The 23,488-nt window shown below is 41.8% G+C and overlaps 1 protein-coding gene across 1 annotated transcript in view; it reads right to left on the bottom strand.

Annotated features, from left to right (window-relative positions):
• Positions 1 to 23,215, bottom strand: part of LOC119651180 (tyrosine-protein kinase Dnt) — a 149,718-nt gene extending 126,503 nt beyond the window's left edge. Inside the window, exon 1 of the mRNA XM_038054609.1 lies at positions 22,739 to 23,215. Within this exon, the coding sequence (XP_037910537.1) occupies positions 22,739 to 22,847 (109 nt within the window). The 5' untranslated portion in view covers positions 22,848 to 23,215. The remainder of the gene's footprint in view (positions 1 to 22,738) is intronic.
• Between the last annotated feature and the right edge of the window lie 273 nt (positions 23,216 to 23,488).

Here is a 23,488-nt window from a genome sequence, read left to right as displayed (position 1 = left end):
ATGTTCGTTAATTTCTCTAACCATGCAAGTGTTACATTTGTCCGAATCTATGTTTCCAAAACTTTTGAGAAAAACTTTGTTATATGGTATGTGTGATTGGTTTGAAGATTTAAGTAATTTTTCTTCGGAAGCTGTAAGCGTAGGCGTAGTCTCCGGCTGAATTATGGGTAAAGCAACGAGAATGTTAGAGAAAAATGGTCCTTTGACACGTGATGTCGCCAACAAGTCATTCTCACTCGAAGTCATTAGCACCGTAGAACTTTGAAAGACTTAAAAAGAACGTCAGAATCAAGGGCATGTATTTTGCCCACTACGTGATGCGATGGCGTAGGCCATTTTCAACATCCGGGTTCTGAACCACCAAATGATAGATTTGGGATTTATTTCCTTTAATTTGAGAAGTTCTTTGGCTGCCCGGAGGGGCCTTCTGAAACGGAGAGGCGGCTCGTTGGCCAAAGCAAAAATCTGATGCAATGGCGTGGTTCTGGTCAGCCCAACCATCTTCTCAGGATAGTGGAATATTGTTTCAATCGCCAATTTGGAATTCTTCAAGCGAAATCCAGGCGAACGGTTGCATAGATGACACTTGAGTTTACTATTGCATTTCTGACATCAAACAACAGCAAAACAATGAATTGGCAGGTAAACTAATGCTATAGCGCCTTTCTTTTGGAGGGCATAAGGAATTATGTTTATTTTTTACTTTCAGAAGGATAAAATCATTATTGGTAAATACTAAGCAAAGTTAGTGAAACGTTTGAAGGAAGAAGTGCGAAGAAAAGAAATCTAATTTCAGGATGACAACGTATCCGCCTAATTTCAGGATGACAGCGCATCCGCCTATAGGTACCGACATATAGGTGGCTAAAATCAACGAGCTGAAGTTCGAACTGTTCTCCAATCCAGCATATTTACTAGATTTAGGGCCCAGCGACTATCATTGTGTTAGGAAACCTCAAAAATTGGCACGGATGAAGGTACAAATTTTGAGGGCAAGGAAGAGTTATCAATATTGCCTCAAGATGCTTCATAATTCATTATATTTATCCATCCAAAGACAACTCTGTCGAATGCCTATCAGAAGTGAGCTGACCACAATTAGGGAGCTCGTATGTATGTAGCAGCCGCCCGTTCTATAAACTGCGGCATATTGTGTTGTAATTGCAAGTATCGTCGTTATAAATAGCGCTATTGCAACAAATGGCAAGCGATTTTTAAAGATTGGACACTCAATCCCAAAATTATATGAACGATAATTGCGTCCTTTAATCGCAAAAGATAAAGAAATAAAGTAGAAGCATTTAAAATAAAACGATTCTATCTCGCACGCAGAGGGGATCTACCCATTTGATTTACCCATAACTTCAGATACAATGATGGGCAGCATAAGAGAACTCTTTCACTTCTATATGTTGTGCAGGATACGGAATGCCTTTTACTTGAGGCTGATGATTGGTATGCAGCATAACTCGACCGAGGTTTGCCTGCGTTTCGGGTGGGTTATCCCGCAAGAATGTCCAGAAAATGATCTGCAGGGCTGAACGGAGCTATTCAGAAGATTCGAGGAAAACTACGAAAACATTCAGCGGAGTATTAACCGAAGGAAGGTGAGATAATTGAGATACTGCAGCGAGAATTGCTCACCACTATTCAAACGCTATCCTCTACTTCCCAGTATCTACCGTTCAAGGACTGTTCTAACTACTACTAGCACACAAAACGGTTCTGGAGCAGGAGTCTACCTCTCGAATAAAAACGAGAAATCTTTCAGGCTGAACTGTATGCGATCCTAAAGGCTGCAACCTGGATGATTGACGAGCGGTTGAAGGGCAGGCACATCGCAATCTGTAGCGATAGTCAAGCTGCATTGAGGGCGTTGAGTAGTACTTTGATCACTTCAAAAATCGTTCAGGAATGTAGAAACCGATTGAATTCTGTTTCCAGATTCAATACGGTGTATTTACTCTGGGTAACCGGTCATTGTGGTGGAGAGGGAAATGAAATCTCGGATGCTTTAACAAAAGAGGCTTCAACTTTCCCCATGCCCGAACCGGAACCAGCAATTGGGGTGTCGGTAGCATTGGCTGATGCTGCTATCAAAAACAGGTGGCGAAGCCTTAATGCTGCTAGACACATCAAACTCTTCCTGTCAGAACCAAACAAACATACTGCAAAGTTTATCCTGTCGAAAAGCAGGAAGACTTGCAGAAGTATTGTGGGCATTCTGACTGGCCATAATTCACTAGCTCAGAACAGGAATTATCCAAGATTATACGTGTGCATCCTGTAATGAGGAAGCGGAATCCACAGAACATTTGTTATGTGAGTGCCCCGTTTACGGACGTATCAGACATCAGATTTTTGGTCTGAAATAATAAAAAACATGTTGTTTCTTTTTCGTTCGTGTGGATATTTATTCTTGCAAATACCGATATTTCGGGAACCACTTGTTCCCTTCATCAGTGCTGACAAGTTTGCTCATCTGTAGGCAATAAGGTTGTATTTATACATAAATATTTTACATATTTTAGTTTTTTATTATTTCAGATATTTAATCGTTGGAAAAATCGCATAATTTCACTCAGATTTTTTGTGCTGATGTGCTCCAACTGTAGCGGATAGCATCACATTAACTAACGGAAATCATGCGATTCATAAACAAATCCGGGATACTCCGTTAGACGGGGGAATCGAGTACAATGGACCACTAAGGTCTGAGTGCTCAGAGGCTTTGCCTCTCCCCCACCTCAAACACACACACACACTAATAGCACAGCAGCCTCTTGTAATGAGGTTGATTGCTCTACAGCCCAAACTTCCAGGTGCGCTTGTATTATTTCATTGAACTCGACTCCATATCGAATGGCAGGGACTTTCACATTTTCTGTTAAGGAAAACTTGACATCACCGTATTGCGTCAGGGCTGAGATGAGGCAGCGTCTGATGAAGTTGCCTGGCACGAAACCGTAAAGGCGTTTTCAAAAATAAAACTTGGGAAGCAATAAATTGGTCCCCATTTGATACGGTTCGACATCAAGCGAATGCGGACTTAGGATCGCCCAATCCTTAACAAAAACGTATTGTAGGCATGGCGTAATCCGATACTCTACTGATAGGCCCAGAGATTTGGATCGACGATGCTTAACAGTAAATATTCTAAGAGAATTTCCGTATTGAAACCATCTGATTCTTCATAGACAATTCTATCGGGTTTAGCTTTCCTTTCCTTTCCTTACAACCCTCCATGGTCTTTACAAATGCTAGCGCCTATTAGTAGCGGTAAGATTTAGTCAATTTGGGACAACCAGTTGCAGCTTGATTAACATTGAGAGAAAAGTTTCCAAATCGATAAATCATAAAATATGGATAGTTTCGCTTAGGTGAATAGGAGGGTACTTTATAAAACCACATCGCAAGAATGCTATTAGCTTCCCCAGATCTAACTGAACCAATTGCAGCTCATTTGCACTACTGTCAATCATCCACTAATTCAAGCCAGTAGTAAAGTGATTATATTTTTGAATGACGCTGTCTCAAAAGGACATGCAAAAACTGTTTTCAAAGTTTTACCGAGTCAGGGCTCTTCATAGGAATTCGTTCAAAGACGTGAGCACGAATCCTTTTAAATACCAAGGATGAAATGGAGATATGATCTTTATTTTATTCTTCTCTTCCCGTCATTCTTTCGAAGTTTTTCTGGAAACTATTTCGTCCATCCAACCAAAAGAATTGTTAAAAGGCAGTTCCTTTCACTCATCCTCTTCACGCAGCGTAAAACTTCTTATCTCCTGTGTTCCTTTTATTCACACTGTTCCAGTTAGTTTCACTGTTCGGTGACTTCACTGGATTCAGGGAACAAAATCAAATTGGCTACCCACCCAGAAAAAACAAGCAAACCAATCTACTAAAAATATGATTGACGTGCTGCTGATTTTTATGATTTCGGCCATATGAACCAATTCCTCTGCCAAATACACACTTCATTTTTCTCCTCACCTTCGTCTTGACCTTCGAGCCGTTTTTATCCCCTTTCCCAGCGAGAGGCTGGAGCGCTATCAATAGTCTGTTGTCTATTGCCGGCATAATATTGTTATGGGTGATTGATGAGTTCGTAAAAAGAAGCGTGTGTGACGCAAGACTCCACTTTGTACCTGATGGAGCTGAATCGCCGAATATCGTATGTAACGTACTCGTCTCCTAGCGCGGCAACCGTGGAGCAATCGAGGGAGCAGCAAGAAACAAAAAGACCCGACCAGGCACATGGAACCTAATTTCAATAGCTTCCTCGGTGAAGTGAGGTCTGTGTTGTGAAGTATAAGCGTTAAATGGATTTCTTTATCGATTTGAGGTTTTTTCGCCTCCCTCGACCCAAGCCCTGCTGGGGTTTCAGTTGCTATTGCCGTACAGAATCGCTTTGGGTATGCTACGAATTTGATAGTTCGTTGCCTTCCCATCACATCATTTGGATATAAAGAGAATCGAAGCCGACAAGTCACTGTACAGCAGCCACAATAACCGATTACTATTATCTTTACAGAACGAGAAATTCGTTGTGGCTCATTCGATTCGATTTTCTGGATGGAAGCCCTCTCCTAAACTTGTAGGTACACATAGGTGTACACGGTGCATCATCATTTGTCGGTATCATGGGCTTTTGAGATGCTTGTTACGTTAATAAGAAATTTATGCGTGAAAATTGAATGAATAGAGCGAATGACTGACAGGACCCGATTAAAAGATTATCGATGGGTAATAGCGGTAGCACACCGCATTATGGATGTTTGTTGGAAACGCCGACAATGGTCGTGGGCAGATTGTTTTTAGAATGGCTCTAATGCAGGGATAAATGGGGAGATACAAGGATTTATGGACGTGATAATTTCATAGTCATAAAAGCTTTGGGCAATGGTTTAGAGACATAATGTGAGATAAATGTCATTACCACTGCCTGGAGTTTTATCTTCGAAACGATTCCGTCTCTTATTCTAGTCCTTTTCCTTGGGAAAACATTTAATTCGGCATCCTTGGACAAACCACCCAAAACCGGAGTATTTTACATTTCAAATTAAGACGTTGGCTTGCATTAATTTTTCATGGTTCCGTAACTGGCTGAGGAACACCCTAAAGAGGAACTAAAATACTTTGCCAAAAGTACAACTGCTTGAACAATGCACTTCTAGTTCCCAACAAGACAAAAAATATTTAAATTACCTCAAGACCTCAAGGTGACTTGTCCTGAACTCCGTCTTATTGACATGTTGATTTATGACTTTATAGCCATCATAAATTACGGCTAAAGGTCTTGTGAAGCAACTCTTAGGAAATTAGACCCTCCAAACTGGAAGCATGGCTGGAAATGGAAATAAAATTCGGGCAACAAGCCAGAGGAAAACCACGCATTTATGGAGCACTAAAGGTTCCAAAGTCGAATCCTGCGGCACCCCAGGTATATAGATATGAGTGGTAAACCAAACCAGCCGAATTCCGATAGTAAAAAGGATGCACAATTCTTGAGTATGTCGTAAAAACGACAGACATGTCCCCTTTATACGTTTTCTGCCTTCATAAGCGTCGTTTTGCTTGGTTAAATTTCAATGGAGATATATTTTGCATAGCCAGTCAATTTTTATGTTTGAAATTTATGTTGTTTTGTTTATGACGTTTCCTTACAACAACGCGACATACTTCAGGGAAAAGGTCATTGACGACGGCTTCTATTAAAGTGTCGAAATCATCAAGAATATATTTGTTTGTGTTCTGGCTTGGCTTTTGTGCTTTCTCATCGATTCATGCCGGTTCCGTACATATTCAAGTATCTAAGATTCAAGGGATTGGGTTTATTACGAATTCAAATGTCGTCTGGTCGTTGAACATTAGCCTAAGGTTTTATTTTATCCAATTGCTTCGTGCACCTAAAGTTTGTATGCAAATTGAAATCAAGTCAATTGATAACAATGTTGACAGAGCCCAAACTGGTAGAGCTATAAATTGTCTGTGGAGATTAAAATCAAATTATGAAAGATTTATTATATTGCGCTGACAGGATGTAATGCATGTTGTGTAGAATTTCGGGAATATGAATTATGATTGCCCGAAACGTGAGCAGCCAACTCAATACGATAAGCTTCCAAATCAATTTTACAGTTGTAAGAACATTAAGTAACATTTTCACATAATCGAATAATGTTGAAAATGACTTGAGGGTATTTAAGTTTGCGATGGAAACAAATGTTGGAGGCATGTCTGACGAGAGGAAGATGGAAAGGGGGTATTCTACCCGGGCCCGGACTTTTATCAAGGGCCCCAAATATAAATTTTGGTATAATATGAGGTGCGGCATAATTTTCAGACCCCTATAATTTCAACTCTGGGCCCGATTTTTTCGCATAATTTTCATCCCGCCCCCGGGTTTCCTTTCTAGGGCCCTGGTTGGAGGTTTTAATTTCGGATTGAAAATTTACATATAGACCATGTAAATGAACGGAAGAGGTTTCCTTTTTTGCTTAAAAGTTTTGATTTTATTTATTTATTTATGGTATCTTGGGAATCTGAGATTTTATTGAATGCAAAGAAATTAACGGTCTGAGTCGTACGAATTAACACAGAAACTTTCAATGCTTCGATTCAAAGAAGTGAACTCTACAACAATTACGGAGTTTGAAAAGGATACACATTTTAAGGAAGATTCTGCGTTGTTATAGGGAAGGGAGGTTGAGAGTGCCAAGTCGAGAATGATATTCACTATGGGGAAGGTTCTTTTTGAAAAAGAGAGATCGGATGAAATCGCGTTCAACAGCTTAAAGAGGGCGAAAATAGCAATTGCGAAAGGAATACCAGATTACACACCAATAATCAAGGATATTTCTAACAAGAGAGTTGAAAAGTGTTGAGGAGGGCTAAATTGAAGTAAAATCGAAGGAGGAGCATAGGATAAAACCAGCCATTTTGAAAGCGCATTTGATGATGTTAACGAAATGGGAATTGAAGTGACGTTTGCCATTATAGATTACACCCAGGTCTCGCAAGGAGGTCAGAAGTGAAAGAAATTATCCACGAAGAGATTAGGGAAAAGGATGTAGGGGAAGGTTTAAGCGAGTAGCACATTCAGTCGCAGTTGCTGATATTTCGTGTCAGTTTGTTAACCGGGCAGCGGAGAGAAGCAGATACAAATAATATAGTCGTCTGTGCAAAGCAAATACGGGCAAGAATAGTAAGGGGCCAAATATAGAGCCTTGGAGAAAGACCAGAGAGGATTTGGCGAGGAGAATATTGTGATTGATGGGATCAGAGGCTTTCGAAAAAGTAATGTAAATAGCGTGTACCGTGAATTAAGGCATTTAGCAACGAAGTTGAGAAAATCGAGGTGTGAACCAATAAGTCGAAGTTTTACACAACCATGCTGCTCTTTCGCTATGAGGTAACAGAAGATCGCGGTCAACTATTCGTTGATGTATCTCTTAAGGATTTTGGGGCAAGAAGAGAGAAGGGGATAGGATGGTAGTTCACAGCTAAAGTAGGATCTCTGCTTTTGAGGAAGGAGATAATAAGAGTCTCTTCCCGAAGACGAGGAAAGTAGCATTCTTCGAGACTTCTGTTGAAGATTATATACAGACCGGGGGATATGTACTGTTTACAACAAGGAAAGAGTTACGAAGCCCATTGGGACCAGGTCCGATACTAATGCCAAGATTACCAAAGAGGAATTCAAACAAAGGAAAGGATAAAAAGAGGAACGGCGAGCGATTCCGAACTGTACCTAGAAGGGGTGTAGAGGACATGGTGGTCGAAGAAGTTAACTCGAAAGAGAAACCAAAATTGTTCCTTTCAAGTCTGTGAGCGGTTTTTTGTTCCAAATGTACATTTCCGTAGCAACTTGCTACTTTCATCAATGGATTATAAGAGAAAATGCCAATACGTTGTTGTATTTAATACTTAATCTTAAAAGGTGCGTAGTGATCCTATCCTACTATGTTTATTTGGCGATTAGTTGGAAAAGTGGGGGATGTGCGTTACCTAGGTCCGTGTTTAGGCGGGTTTCCAGCGTTTCTCTTTCTATGAAGAAGCTTTCATACGGGTCAAGCTTAGCCTGCTTGACCTTTCTTAGTAGTTCGTCCACGTTCACCACATGACCTTCTTCAATTAAGTGTTTCGCCACAGATGATTTTATATGCTGGCTATTGTGCCTTTTGGCTAATTCTACCTCCTTTAGGTGCTCTTTTTTCTGGTGCCCTTTACATCTTAGGTAATCCTAAGGAGTTAAGCTCCATCCATGGCCATGCGACATTTTAGCCCCTAAGATATCGTTTGGCATTATTCCGTCATGACAAATGCAACATCATTCTAGTTGATCGTGACGACTCAATACACCTTTAGTGTAGTGTTCCTGAAGACTACATTTAGCATCACATATGTTATGCCTGCATTCCTCATAAATTAATAGCTTATAGGCGATGATATGGTTTCCAACTCCGATTTTACTATAAACTCTTTATTGCGAATGTTTCCAAAAATATCACTTTGTATTTATCTTCGCATCTATTTGGTGGCTTTGGGCTGGTGATGCGGTTTTTGTGACGCTTAATGCTTTTCCACCTGCAAATTTCAAACCACGAAAGCTCTTCAGCTAAGAAGTTATTGCATTGATTGTTTCTCATGAGATCAACTCAAGACCTTGGATGAATCTATGATAGGTATTTTCAGGAATTTTCTATACGAGAAATATCTGAGAGACATATGGGTTTATAAGAAAATAACTCCCCCGAAAGTTTAACAGCTTGAAACACGAACGCTAGTTTTTCCCTTTTTTATAACGTAAGGCAGGATATCCTGTGACATATACGCTTGGAGTAGCTCAATGATCATATCTGGTTGGTCAATTAACTGGTTTGGTATGTCATCGTCATAGAACTATACAAAAAGGGGTATTTTTGATTGTCATCGCAGCCTTTCACGTGCTGCATCGAGTAAAAACTCAGAGGAATTTGGGGACCAAAGCGAAATGCATTAGGGTTGTATCTTGTTACTCATATTATTTCATCTTGCTATTGGTGATATTCTTCATGCTGCTTTATCAGGAGGATGTGGAGGAGTTTAATGGACCATGACTACTCTGATGACATTGGTTTGCTCTCTTATCGGGTCATGGACCTTGCAGAATTGGCTCTAGATTTCGAAAGACAGTTGGAATGAAGATAAATACCACCAAAAACAGGGTTCTTAGTCTGACGGATCGTTGCACTCTCCCTATCTGCATTAATGACCAGAGCATCGAAGGGGTTGATCAATTTGTACATTAATACGCATCGATCTGCTTTCGCTACCTTGATCACTATCGGATTAGTTACGTTTTTCATTTAATTTTGCAGCGTCAATGTACAGAAATCTTCAAACCGTAACATTAATATAAATGTAAGACATACAAATAAATTAACCATGAAGGTGCATGGTATTTTCGGCAGACATGCGAAAAGAGAACAAGACCTTAAGCAACATTTGCAACGGATTCCAATATAAGTTGGAGTCTTGGTGGTAAGTAAAAACTGGCAAGAACATTTCTGATTAGCTAGTAAAATATAAGGTAGGCCGCAAGAGGTTTTCTTAGCGAAGTCCAAAAACGGGAGTTTCTAAGAGGTATAGGAAAAGCCGTGCTAACAGAGAGGGACACGAAACGACGATTGGAGTTCGGAAAGAAGTAGAAAAACTGGACTGTAAATGACTAAGAGAAGGTGATATGGTTAGATAAGATCAAAATAAACCGTTCCGAATCGGATCGCCTCTAATGAGTATGGAGGAGTCGTGAAGGAAAAATACAACTACACAATGCGAAGTTTGAAGGAGGCTCAATTATGGTATGGAATCGTATGACAAGAAATGAAACTGGGAGATTAAGGAAGATTGCAGGAACAACGGCAGCAGGCTCTTATATTAAGGTTTTTGAGATCAGTTGTTTGGCCCCATGGAATGTTCATGTTTTTAGTAGTGCGATTACAGCCAAAGCGTGATCAATTTTGTGAGTCATTGCATCAATATAGATATTGCTATACGGGAGTTGTACATGGAAATGAACATCACTCTTACTCAAAAGCTCTGAGCCTTCTGAATACCTGTTTGCGACAGGTCATTGAGGTACGCTGGTGTCATACCATCTCCAACAAAAAATTTGGTCGACACACAAGCCAGATACTTGTGGACGATATGAATAAAAGGCGGAAGTGGCAAGTGATAAGTCACACATCAAAGAAGAGCGACAATTGCCTTATTGGCTAAGCCATGCAGTAGAACCCATTCTCCCAAAATGATTGATGAGAGGGTCGCCCTAAGCGCATTTGGTGCAGAACAACTGAGAAGTGTGGGCCTCTCGGAAGTCATGGAAGGAATTGAAACTCATTTCAGTAAACCGCGAACGATGGCACGTAGGCATTGTTGATGCGCTAAGCCCAATCAAGGGAAGAATAGCAACCATATATATAAAGTTTGTCCTGGTTCAACCAATGGTGGTCAATAGGGAGCATCGTGATCCACTAATCTGATACGCCGCATCGCGAGACTTGATACAGGTAAACTTATCAATAGGGAAAGCTGCAAATCTGTCTGGAAGCGTCTCTATGATCCACATAATGTTCGACTATGAAGATTGGATTTGCGGAAACTATGGTTCAAGTGCATAAATGCGCTTAACAGAGGCGCTGATTTCTACTATAATTGGATTTCTTTCTGTGGTGCTCAAAAGTTGGAATAGTATCTAAGGCTTTGCTCAGCTAATCAGTATATTCAGTATCTAGCATCAGAAATGGCGGCAAATCTGCTACCCATTCTACTATACAAGGTACACTACATGAAAAGTGGCATATCGGTATACACAAAATATTTACATTTCGGAAACCGAACGAATTTCATGGAATTTCGTACCCACATGGACTATCCTTTCAACAGCAGAAGTAAATATATCAGTCAATACCCCCGCGGTATTTTCACCCCCATTCCAGTTCATCCATAATATAAGAGCCGGATGTGTTTAGTACTTTTCCTAAGAAAACATTTAGCTTGCACCGATTCGTGTCTTAATAACAAGTAAAAACCCCGCACTAGAGCGCAAATCGTAACCTGCAGGCATTGTGAAGTGAATTTCTTTCCTGTAATTTTTATGTTTTACAAATTTCAATATTCTTCCTACGCATTGTGACAAAAGCCCATTAGGAAGGTGCAAACATAATTGCGAATGAATCAACTTGAATAAAACAATGACTTGCACTTAACCTTTCACGCCTTACACTACTGCCTTTTGTTTCTTTCCTGATATCACCCTTTTACTTTTATAGCTGCAGGCCAGGGAGCAGACTTTCGACATACTTAAAACTGAAAAAACCCTTTGTCGTTGACATACAATACGACGATGGCAACGATCCGTTCACTTTGCTTAAGGCAAGAATCTTAGAGAATGCATTATTTTGTCCCAGGAAGCGTGGCAAAGCATCAGAGCATTCTATTTTACAATTTAGATTTTAGGGCAGCAGACCGGCTAAAAAAGGCTTTCTTGTAATTCTGAAAGTATTCTCCCAAGAAAGGGTTGAGAGGCAGGACTTCAGATTATCTTGTCCCATTTACATTGTTTGAAGTTGCGTCAGGAAAAAGCCATCACAGGAGTTAAACGAATTACATTCATATTCATTTGCAGCAGTAAAACTCACACTTTTCAGCAAAACGCTTTTTGCTCCCATTTTGATATTCGTCTTTTGCGTATCACCATCCTTAGAGGGAGGAGTGTGAATCAATGAGGACTTATTCACTTTAAACAAAACATGGAGCTGTAAAAATACAAACCTCACTCTTTCATGTCGTCCCCCGGAAAGTCAACATTCAATCTACATCTAAGGAAGAAGCACACTTTCCATGGGTATGCCAGAAGCTTTGATATTATAAAATTATCATCAACTTCACGGCTCAATTAAGCGGTAACGAAATTAATGTCAACATACGCAGCGGTAGTGATGGTGGCGACGGTTGAAAGCATCGCCATTTTATCCATCATCCCAAAGTACATAATTTTGATGGAGGCAAATTTCATAATATTCGCATTTGAGCTCCCATTTCATATCTGACGTGCATACTCGTAAAGATAAAGTGACTTAGGAGCGCGATAGAGCTGCTATTCCTAAAACACTGAACGGCGGGGGCGGAGTGGCGGAAACCTTGTTAGCGCCTTTTCAGCAGCACGAGAACCTTTTCAGTACAACGGCAACTTAACACTAAAGATTAAATAAATACATGGAGTGCGGCAGGCGCAAATCCAATTATGAATGTCAACAGTCGAACAAGAGGCTCGAAATTTTTCAGCGTAACGCCAGTGTCGTTGCGATAAATATTATGTTTGTGCGAATGTTTATGCGAAAGTAATATGGCGAGATCGTCGGGAAAGGAAACTTGAGACACGAAGCAGTTATTCATTGTTTGGTGATACGACTTCCGCGAAAAATGCCTTCAAGACGGTTTACAAGGATAGGCTTCGAAACGAGCAGCCTAGCGGTGGCAGAAGACTATTTTTCAAATGTTCTGCAAGAGTTGCTGGTGAAGCGCAAGATGTAATGAGAATAAGTGCTTCCCTTCGAAAAGCATGGATTGTGAAGAAAGCCTTTTTGGCTCATTGGAGAAAGCCACGCAGTAATGAACTTGACACTTACATTCGGTTGTGTGGTTCCTCCTCCTCCCCACATGCAACCACAGAGCCGTTACCCAGTTCAGCTCCGCGGACTTTTATTGCAATCGTTCATTCCTTCATCGAAGAAAATCGATCTGCATCAACAATAAAATTCACCCGCAATCATATTTCCGCAATGGTTATGACTTTTGTGGCTTTCGCGAATGGGATTGCGGTTGTTCCGTGATAATTTCCATGCAGTAAAATAGGATACAATGATTGAATGTTGTGGAACAAGATCGCGAATCAAATAACAATAAACTTTATTAGCCTTGGACTTGCTGTTGCATGGCGTACCTGAGCCCATTAAGCAACAGAAGAAAAGGTTAAAAAAGTGCATTCGATATTGAGGTTTTGATTGTACCACGATGAGCCTTCGGAAACGTAATTATACTTTATTTTGTGGTTGAATGAAGTTCAGAGGATACTCGAATTGTGAATCATTTGGTTGTGGTAATAAGAAATGCAGGGGAAATGGGTTAAATAAAGGAAATACCAAACCCTTTGTTACTCGTAGACCAAAAGCGTTTAGTAGAGTATGGAGAGCGCAGGTTCCTCAGTTTTACTTCGTCTAGACCTAAAAATCTCAAAACTCTACAAATTCTGGTGGTGGCACCGAATTGAGTGAGTGAATTGCAGGTAATTTTTTATAATGTCCTTGGATTAATACCTTATATATAAAACACGCTTTACTATCACTCCTTGTTTTAGGATTCACCTCTAAAGGGGACAAATAAGTTTCCTGTATAGTATAAATTATAAGAAACGCATTGCATCCTCCGGATGTGACTCTTTGATTCGGTTTTCTGAGTGATAGAATCAGGGGGGAACCTATTCTGAAAATGAAACCAGTAAGTTGTAGTAAGTTAAGAGCCACAAGCCGAATTGCAGAGATATGGTGATCATTTATTTTAATCCAATACTGAGGGTATTTTTTTTGGGGGTTGGGTAGGTGACTGCATTTACGCACAGTGTTGGACTCCCGGTTCGGAACGTTGTCGGACTGCCAACTAAACACCTCCCCATCGTCAGAGAGATAGCCTGGAACCGTTTGTCACATTACTTCGGGCTAGACCCCGAACTCTTCCGCCTTGCGGAGCCTTCAAATCAGGGAATTCCTTTCACCAACGGGAGGGGAGCGGAGAGGAGGGGAGGGAAGAGGAGGAAGGGAACTGGCAGTTCAAGGAACCCCCTGCAACGAGAAGGGCCCGAACGTAATGGGCAACACGCTCCACCTGTCAGCACTCCTCAGCATCTCTTCGACAATGTTGTCTGGAGAGAGATCCCCTGTGTTTAAATAGAGCTGTTGACGAACCCATCCCACCTTCCACAAGAAAAAAAAGTGTGGTGGGCGTCGTCCACAATACCATTGCAAAACACACAATCCGGAGATCGCACCTTTCCAATCTTGTGCAGGTAAGACTGAGAACTTCCATGCCCACTGAAAAATTGGGTAAGGAAATAGTGAGTCTCACCATGCTTCCGATTCAGCCACGTACCTAAGTTGCCGATGAGCCGCGCAGTCCATCTGCCTCTAGTTTAATTTTGCCACGAGAGCTGCCACTTGTCTAGAGTGCGTTGCCGTTCTTCACGAGCAACCACCTCCGTTGGTTCATCTCCCTTACGCTTTTATATGGCTTGATACTCCTTAGCAAGAAGGGCAACGGGGATCCCTCCCGCGATCACCATCATGGCCGATTCAGAGACAGTGCGGTACGCAGACGCCACCCGTAAAGCTCCCCGTCTCTGTACTTGTGCGAGACGTTTACAATATACTTCCTTGTTAAGAGCGTCAGCCCATACCTCTGCGCCGTAGACCAGGACAGACTGTGTTGAATTCATCAGGAGACGTCGCCTGCAAGACGTAGGACCCCTAATGTTTCCCATTAGCCTACTTAACGCCGAAACTCCAGCTGCACCCTTGTTCGCTGCAGCTTTGATTTGCTCAAAAAAGCTCATCTTTGAGTCAAGAGTCAAACAAGAGTCTCCCTGCTCTAAAACCAAACTGAAGGGGAGATAAATCTCCGGTAGCGCGTATAGCTTCAGCGAGTCTACTTCCGATGAGCTTTTCGAGCACTTCCCAGCAGTGTCAAGCATACATAGTGGGCGGTATGAAGGCGGCAACTCGGGGTCGCCCTTCCCTTTATGAATCAGTGCAAGCCTCGCCACCTTCCAACGAGCAGGGAAACTGCCCCTTTTCAGGCAAGCGTTGAATGCGCTGAGCACTAGGTCTGGCCGGTGTTGAGATACCAGTTGCTCTGCTCTGCTAAAATACCATCGGTTCCTGGCGCTTTCTTGCTTTTCATAGAGAGGACTGCCTGTTCCAACTCTTTTATAGAGAAAAATGGACAGTCCTCCGCGCTCTCCGCGCCGACGTCCTCATCCCATACGGTGTGCGCCTTACAATGCGGTCCATCTGCTCGGCCTTAAGTGAACAGGGTTTCCCCAGAACCCCGATTTTTCGGGTTACCAGTTTGTAACCGAATCCCCATTCACCTCGTCGATCAGATCTTGTCAGCAGCGAGCTTTGCTCTTGTTTATTGCGCTGCGGACTCTCCTTTTGGCTGATTCGTACTCCGTCATTATGGTACATGCCTCCTCCCGGTCGCTTAGACGTTGTGTTAAGCGGCGGAGCCTGTGACACTTCTTCCGGAGCTCTGCGATTTCCACTGTCCACCAATACATGGAAGATTTGCCGCGCCTCGATGCCCTCCTGGGCATGGAGGCTCTGTCGTCGTTATCAGGTTTAGTACCCTCCAACGTGGCCAAACCTGTTTCCAGAGTTTCGAAAAACTTCCCGGTGTTCACTTTCGCGACGTTCCATGCACAGAAAGAACGCCGCGGTGGCACACGCTCAGATTTTGTGTCCACAACTTCGAAAGCACATTGCGATCGCTTGCCGCGAAGTCTTCCAGAACTCGCCACCCGTCCACCAACGACACGAGTAATTCCGACGCGAAGGTTACGTCTGGAATGCTTCCCTCGCAGCCCGGGCGCCGGAACGTCGGGTTGGATCCGGTGTTTAGAACTAACAGTCCTATTCTCGCCGCCATTTCCAGAATTCGTTTCCCTCTGGAGTCGGTGTGAGGCATGCTCCATTCAACTGCCCTAGCATTGAAGTCACCCCCGACTAGGATTCGCCCATCTGTTCCTAAGATAGCGTCCTCCGAAGCATCAAGTCTCCGACGAATGCCCGGCATCGTCTCATTCGGCGTAAGATAGACACTAATATTGAATGTATAGATTTCAATTTTGTTTCCTTTAAAAGCAGGACCGTATTCTGAACCAGAACCAGAACTTAATAATCTGCTTGATCTGGGAGAGCTCCGATTTGACCCTAACTGTCCATGAGCAGATCTGACGCTTAAATCTAATAGCCACTGGACTCACTGTAAATAGAGGAAAAATCACTCTAGGTTTCGAGTTGGTCGAAAATTTTTCGGTATATATTCAGAACAGCTTGCTCCTCGACTCTATTTTGAATGTTTGGTGTTTTGCATGGTTAATTTTTCGTTAATAATTTTTAAGCGTTTAATTTAATTTTTACTAAAAGCCAAGCCGCAAAAATAAATTTAAAACCAAAATCCTACGTAGTATTGGAGTTGTTATGATACCTAATCAATTTCTTCTTGTTTCAGTACTGCATCTTTGAATTTGCCGCAGCTATTCATTTATCGAAAACTCTAGGGAATCCGAAATCTTTCCTAAGGAATGAACGAAGGAGATTATTGTCAACATTCCGAAGAAGGGCAGCTTGAGTGGGACAATTAGAGACCTATTTGCAAATATAAACCAATCCTGAAACTCATCAAGGAACACCTCGAAAGTTTGATGGACGAAGAACAGCTTGGTTTCCGATATTTATTCTCTTTTCGGGAAAAGCTGCAGGGAGCTGAAATACATTTCGGCGAACCGGTTACGTATAGTATAGATGACGCATCAGTCGATGGCAACCACAGAGGAGGGATTGCACATCGGCTTGATGTTGCCTGTGCAGTGGGCGCTTCTCTTCTGAAAGCTTCCTGTGATACAGTGTGCTCTAATCACAATCTTGTAGGAAACCAACAACCTTCGAAATTTTGTGCATGGTACGAATAGTTGAAACATTCACTTGCTAAAGCCAACTTATCATGTCACACAGAGTTCTCAAATACCCTTTTGAAAAATGTCAAAACTAATTTCGAATTCTAAGGAATAATTTCCGTTCCAATACAAAATAGAAGCGTCGTCTTTTTCAATTAGGAAATACGCAAAAAAATTTCAATTTTATAAGGACGAAAATAAAAGAACCGATAATTCCTATTTATTCATAGTAGCTTTGCTTCAATACGGAAGTATATATAATAATTTGATGTTGGAGGCCAGAAGTCACAACCCTCAAATAGATAAAATAAGTGGAATTTAAAGAGAGTTTAAGAAACCTGGATATGATACGCACCAATGTTGAACATGTTAACCTCCCGGATAAATGACTAGGACAACGGCGACGTGACGCTTCCATATTGACACGACGTTTACTATCCAGTAGTTAACTAAATAACTGATCAAACTTGCAAAGTATAACCTTGAGGTGCCGAAAAAGCCACGTCAAAAGTGGATGGAACGAACAAGCAAGTGGTGAAGTTATTGCAAAAATGCAAACTTGCTTACGTTTTGCTTGCTTCGCTAGGATCAATTTTTCGCTCAAGATTATCTAAATAACCTTTAATCGGGGTAGGCAAACTTTCACAAGTGGGCTTTTATCTTTCAATGTCACTTTCCTTCAAGCCGCGTGTAACCCAATTTCCTCTCTCTGAATCTTTCCCACAGGATATAGACTTGATGAAATAGATGCTCGGCTGATTTTTAATAAAGTAGTGACTGAAGATTTCCGTCAGTGCAGAAGCAACTGATTTTCCTATTGAAAATGCCTAACCGTTTTTGGTTGCTTTCGTGTCTTCACACGCAAACACGAAATGGATACGGGCTGTATGGGGCGGAAGTTGCCTACTTGTTAGTTCACAGCTAGCCGAGCAAAATTGGGGGAGTCCTCATTCTGCAAACACCTTAGGACAGACCGCAACGATTGGAAAGCAACTTTTTTCGGTAATGGAACATCCAGGACAAAAATGAGGCTCAATCTAAACAAAAGCAACTACTTTTGTTCCTGGGAGCCATCATTGCAATTAATATGAATCTTTATCTTGCAAAGTTTACCGTTCGCGTTGAAATGGGCTTTTTTAATGCATTGAGACCAACGTTTACAAATTAGAGCATGTTCGTCATGAGCTTTTCCTGTGCGAGCTAGTTTAGGAATGTTGAAAGGGTTCTTGAAACTTTGGTGCACCCCCAAAATTCACCAACTGCGCTCCAACTAGCGACAGGTGACAACAAGAAACGGGTTTATTACGGCTCCTGTGAATACGAAAAGAAATATTGGTAATGTGAGTTTGTGAAATATGACTAATTGCTACTAGGATGCAAGGCACATTGATGCTGATCAAGTCTCAGTTGATAATCGCATGAATCGTTTTGAGTTGAGAGCTAGCTACATGGAACTTCAAAGTGCTTTCTGCTCACGAGTACACGGTTCTGATCAGTGGATCAGTTATAGAGGTACCATCAGTCTGTGCAGATCCATTACCGGCTATGCCAAATAATGAAACCCACTATTTCAAGATGACTGGCATTTGGGTTGTCCAACAAATATGAGCCAAGCTGTAGAACAGGAGTGCAGGTTTCCCCAAAGGCTTGAAGGGAGCTGAAACATAGAGCTGCAAATCGAAAAAACGATGTCAGGTAGGCATGGTAAGGTAGGGGTCTACGGCAACCGTATATATAACGTATTGGATAGTCTTAATTTCGCCTTCTATGACTCTTTTGTCTGACCGAATTATCCTTGAATTTTGATTGTATAATCTAAGGTCTATTTAAGACACAGTTTTCCAATCGAGACTGTAACGCACACGATAGTAAATTACCAGACAAGGAGTGTGTAAGGAAATAGGCAACAAGAAATCGCCGGGATTTGATGGCATTGTGAACAAAGCAGTGTAAGCTGCTGTCCTATCGAGACTAGATATATCATATGTGTAAAAAGGCCTCGACGATGGGATTCCCTAAAAAAATGAAAGCCGCAAACGTTCGATTTTGTTATCAAAAGGAAACAAACGACTTGGAGATCGATCCTCACATCGTCCAAAAAGCCCTCTGGTTACAATGAAAAGAATTCTAGAGAGCATAATTATGAACAGATTGCCGAAGACAGATGAAAACGAAAGAGCTCTATCTGATAGGCAGTTTGAATCCAGGAAGCGCCGCTCCACCATCTATGCAATTAAAATGCTGGTGGGCATCGCAGCTGCTGCCATGGCGAAGGATGTCGCTGAGAATCAAAAGAGTATTGTACGGTGATCATAATGGATTTGAAGAATGCCTTCAATTCGGGAAACTGATCGTCGCGCTACGTGAGAACCATAATGGCTAGCTACTTCATCGACAGGAAACTAACATTCGACAAAAACGAAGGCACAAATTACTACCCTTTAGAATATTATGCACGATAGGATTTTATGCCTGCCCTAACTGGAGAGGCTGAAGTTTGTTGATTTTGCCGACGACATTGCCGTGGTTGCTGGGGTACATCCATGAGAGATATCAGCAAATGAAGCGATCCAGAAGATCAAATATTGGCAAAAAATTTGTGGACTAGTTTTCACGGATTGCAGTAACGACCAAACCGGAAGCAGCAAGGTGGCACTCAAATACACAAAAGTTACAAGCTGCTCTGTTGCGAATGCTTCCAAACATCGATGGTGACCGATGGTCACAAGATATCCATCAGGCGGGTTAATAGTCGCCATGGAGGCTGTAATTTAAGAATTACCGGAGTTACTATTTGGCTACAGTAAGCACATATATTGGTTTGGAGATTACGAGTCTTCAGAATGTTCAAACTGTTAAGCGCAAGCCGCAGATCATTCAATATTCTTCGCGAACTTGACTTTGCAAGTAGCAGAAATTTAGTTATAAAATCGACATGCTTCCCCATAAGCGCATAAACAAAAGGACATTGGCATTACCTTCAATCATATAGATCAAAAGATGGTCTCCAGCATCCTCGACGTGAGATCATATTGAGCAATAAACTGTAACTTCGACCACTACATGGTAACAAGCGTCTACAGGAGCCAAATTTCAAAGGCCCGCGAACAACAGTGGTTTGATACGCTGAATGGGGATTTATAATCCTCGAGATTGCATCTAGATTAGGCATTTGATAGAGCGAAATGGCGAAACCGATCACGACGAGCCGACCCCGCTTGTGAACGGGACGAAGGCTGAAGAAAAAAAATTAAATTTCAAAAAATGAACAAGGTAGGCCGGGCATAGTTGACGCTGAACTCATTAAATCAGGCGGTCCATGAAAGCTATCCGATAATTTGGTCCTCTCCGTCTGGAATCATGAGCAGATCACGCAAGGGTGGTCAAAAAGTGTGGCATGCCCTATCTACAAAAACGTGACAAGTTGATATATAACCATTGCAGAGGCATCTCGCTAGCTTTCTACGTCTTGTAAGATCTTCACAAAAATTCTGGAGAGAAGAATTAGACTGTGCGTCGATAAGATGATTAGTGGGTACCAAGGAGATTTTCAGACTTGAGGAGCGACCATTGATTGACTGCTTACGGTCAAACAATTGCTAGAAAAATGCTGGGAATTCAATATGAATATCCGTCAAATATTCGTTGACTTCAAGCGGATCAGTATTAACCGAAATGCACTGTACAAAGTAATGCTTGACTTGGAAATTCCAGCAAAACTGGTAAGCCCTACTAGAATGACAATGTCCGACATACAGAATCAATAATAGCCTGACAGATGCGTTTGAGACAAGCATCGAAGTGAAGTAAGGAACACTGGAGCAGGTTATACGAAAGCTGTCTGTGCTTTAACTCGGTTCTACCGATTTGAAAAGCCAGCTGCTAACACGGGAAAGCAAAGCTCCGAGTAAACAGAACAATAATAGGACCTGTGCTATGCAAGGGAACCATGGGCCCTAACACAAACTTCCGAAAAACTGGTCAATAGCTTCGAGAGGAGGGTATTGAGGAGAGTAAAAGAAGCTATACGAGTGGACGGCCATGAAACTCCTGGAGGTTCAACGCGAGTACCTGCCGTTTAGGCATAATCCCACGGTCCTCTTCGGACACGGCTTGATATGGAGACCACAATCTGAGTCCCGCCAGCATTCATACCAGTGGTTGCGAGGCCTATCTAACACCTCTGCTGCAACTAATAATTAACGAACCTTAAGTCTCCAAATTAATAGAAAGCGACAATGGGCTGGCCACCTTCAACGTATGGACGATACTCGGATACCTCAAAGGATATTCTAAGGGAGGGCAGAAGGACGAAGACTGGTAAGCTAATTTCGAAAGCGCTGGGCAGATTCTGTTGACAAACACAGCATATCACTGCTCGGATTTCAAAATGGGAGACGGATTGGAGGAAGGACTCCTGAAAACCAAGGCTTGATAAGGGTTGTAGAGTAGGATAATTGCCAGTCGGTCTCGCGAGGTAATATTTAACGACAATCCAACGGGTGTTTAGTACGTAAGTGGGAATCTTCAATCGGTGGGTCCTACACGTCAGCGATTACTGCCTATGTCTTTCAAAGTTCCAGCCATAAGAGCATTTCAATTTCTTACGCGAGTGGCTATGATGAATCCAAAGCAAATCTTCTGCAGTAATTTCCAAAGTTAACGTTGAAATGATCAGATCATTTGATTCTCATAGAATTGACTAAAAACTTCATGATCGTTATAAATTGTTATGTGTATCAGACAGCAATGATAGCCAATAGATTTCATTAAAATAATCGTGCGAACTGTAAACACAAGACGATACTTAACACTCGGAATACCTGGCAGAACTACCAACCAGCGTATAGGCGACGAACTTGCAGATAAGGAGACAATGAAAGGCCTTGACGGGCGGGTCGTGGAGTTTTAAGTCAACTAAGGAAGCACGAACACTTCCGAATCAGTCACAAGAGAGATTAACCCCAGACTAGAGGAAATATTGGATCTAATTAACTGATGGATGCATTCTCCGGTCATGAAGAAGTGGCAAGGAACGGAGACTAAGTATTGATTCCGGGCTGAAGTTCTATAGGAGATAACAGGGATATTATGGCTGCTAATTTCATGAACAAACCGTCGCGTATTTTTACCCGCAGCTCGCTTGATTCCCCAGCTTATAATTCAATTAATTGGTTAGATGCTTACCTGTGAAGGAATGTATATAGTCTACCAATTGCACTGGCTCCTTATATATTACACCGAAATTCTCCATTTTGCACTTTACGCCAACACAACCTACTATTGCTTAGCTCGCAAGTCCTGGTTTGCTTTTTCACATCAAGTTTTGGATTCAGAGTCAAAGTGGTGTCTAGTCCGCAGTACATATCCTAAACTGGGATGAAAGACACTTCTCTGTACGAACATCGTTTTCAAAGACTTTTAATTAATGGAAACCAGGCAGCTCTTCCTTTTCTCTAGTATTTTTTTGAAAACTCATCTACTTCACCTTGAATTATATTTGAGTATCAACTATCCGGAGTAATTGCGGGAAATTGCACTTTCGCTTAAGTAACGTCATTTGTCCCTCGATCTGAGGACTTAGGGAGCTGTTAGCCTTGGCTTAAGTGGCCACGGGATTGAGAATTTAGCAATAAAGAACAGCATAGAGTGGATTAATGTTACGAGGGCTACCCGTCAATGATCAGCAGCAGAATTGTCAGAATAAACAACGTCAGCTCATCAGCATAAGCTTGGCATTACTCGGCCGAAGAACTTGATGGCATGTGCTTCACCGGGTGCTTTAGCTTGCATGCAAATACCTCCCCTGGGATACACAAACACTTCAAAAGGTAACGTTAATGTTGGTCGGCTTAATGACTCCCCCTCGTCAACAATCAAGTTGAGGTTATGTGCAGATAAACAATCCAAAACACGAAGGCTCGGGAGCTTCTGCCAGTAAATATTTGCAATATAACTTACCTAATAATCGCATCACTTCATGGAGATTAAGGTAGAGGTTCAGATGTCCAGCTACGTGGCCGCTGAAGGCTAGAATAAATCCAAGAACTATGCACGAACGAGCTGTCATTTTGGGAGATGTTCAAGTAAACAGACAGGGAAGCGAAGGGATTGCAAAGGACACAGGTTCCTAGTACACGGGAATAAACTAACTTCACAACAACATCATTTTTTCGTTTCTTATCACTTGATAACTGTTAAGAGAAACAAGATAAATCCAAAAACAATTTATCTGGACCACAATCGCTATTCATTTACGCCCGAACACTCACAGAATTAGGTCTAGGGAGGTTGAATCCTATTGGATTTAGTTTCATTGCATTGTTAGGATTTTACTATCATTCATAAAATCGCACAAAAAGACACGTCGTTCTGGTAAAAATACGAAATTCACTCGTCAACCAACTTCCCAGCACAACACATCCAAATCCAACCGAGTCTCGAACACGACTGAAATGTCACTTGTCGCTTTGAAAGTGAGAAGCAAACTGACAAGTCGCTTTCTCCTCGGCGATCATGTCGCCGCTCTAGTGGAAATTTTGTGTACATCCAGTTGTAGTGTGTTTCCTTTTGCAATATTTCCGCGGGAAGTTATTGTTTTATGGCGGAAATTTAAGAGATTATGTAGAGCCCGCGTTAAAAATGAACTTTTAGCCGAAAAGAATAGGGTTTCGATTTGGTAAGCTTCAGGTGTTTCATTGAATGAAGTGT

The sequence above is a fragment of the Hermetia illucens genome, chromosome 3 (assembly GCF_905115235.1).
Source record: "Hermetia illucens chromosome 3, iHerIll2.2.curated.20191125, whole genome shotgun sequence".
In the NCBI taxonomy this organism is placed as follows: Eukaryota; Metazoa; Arthropoda; class Insecta; order Diptera; family Stratiomyidae; genus Hermetia; species Hermetia illucens.
This window is presented reverse-complemented; position numbering and strand designations above follow the sequence as displayed.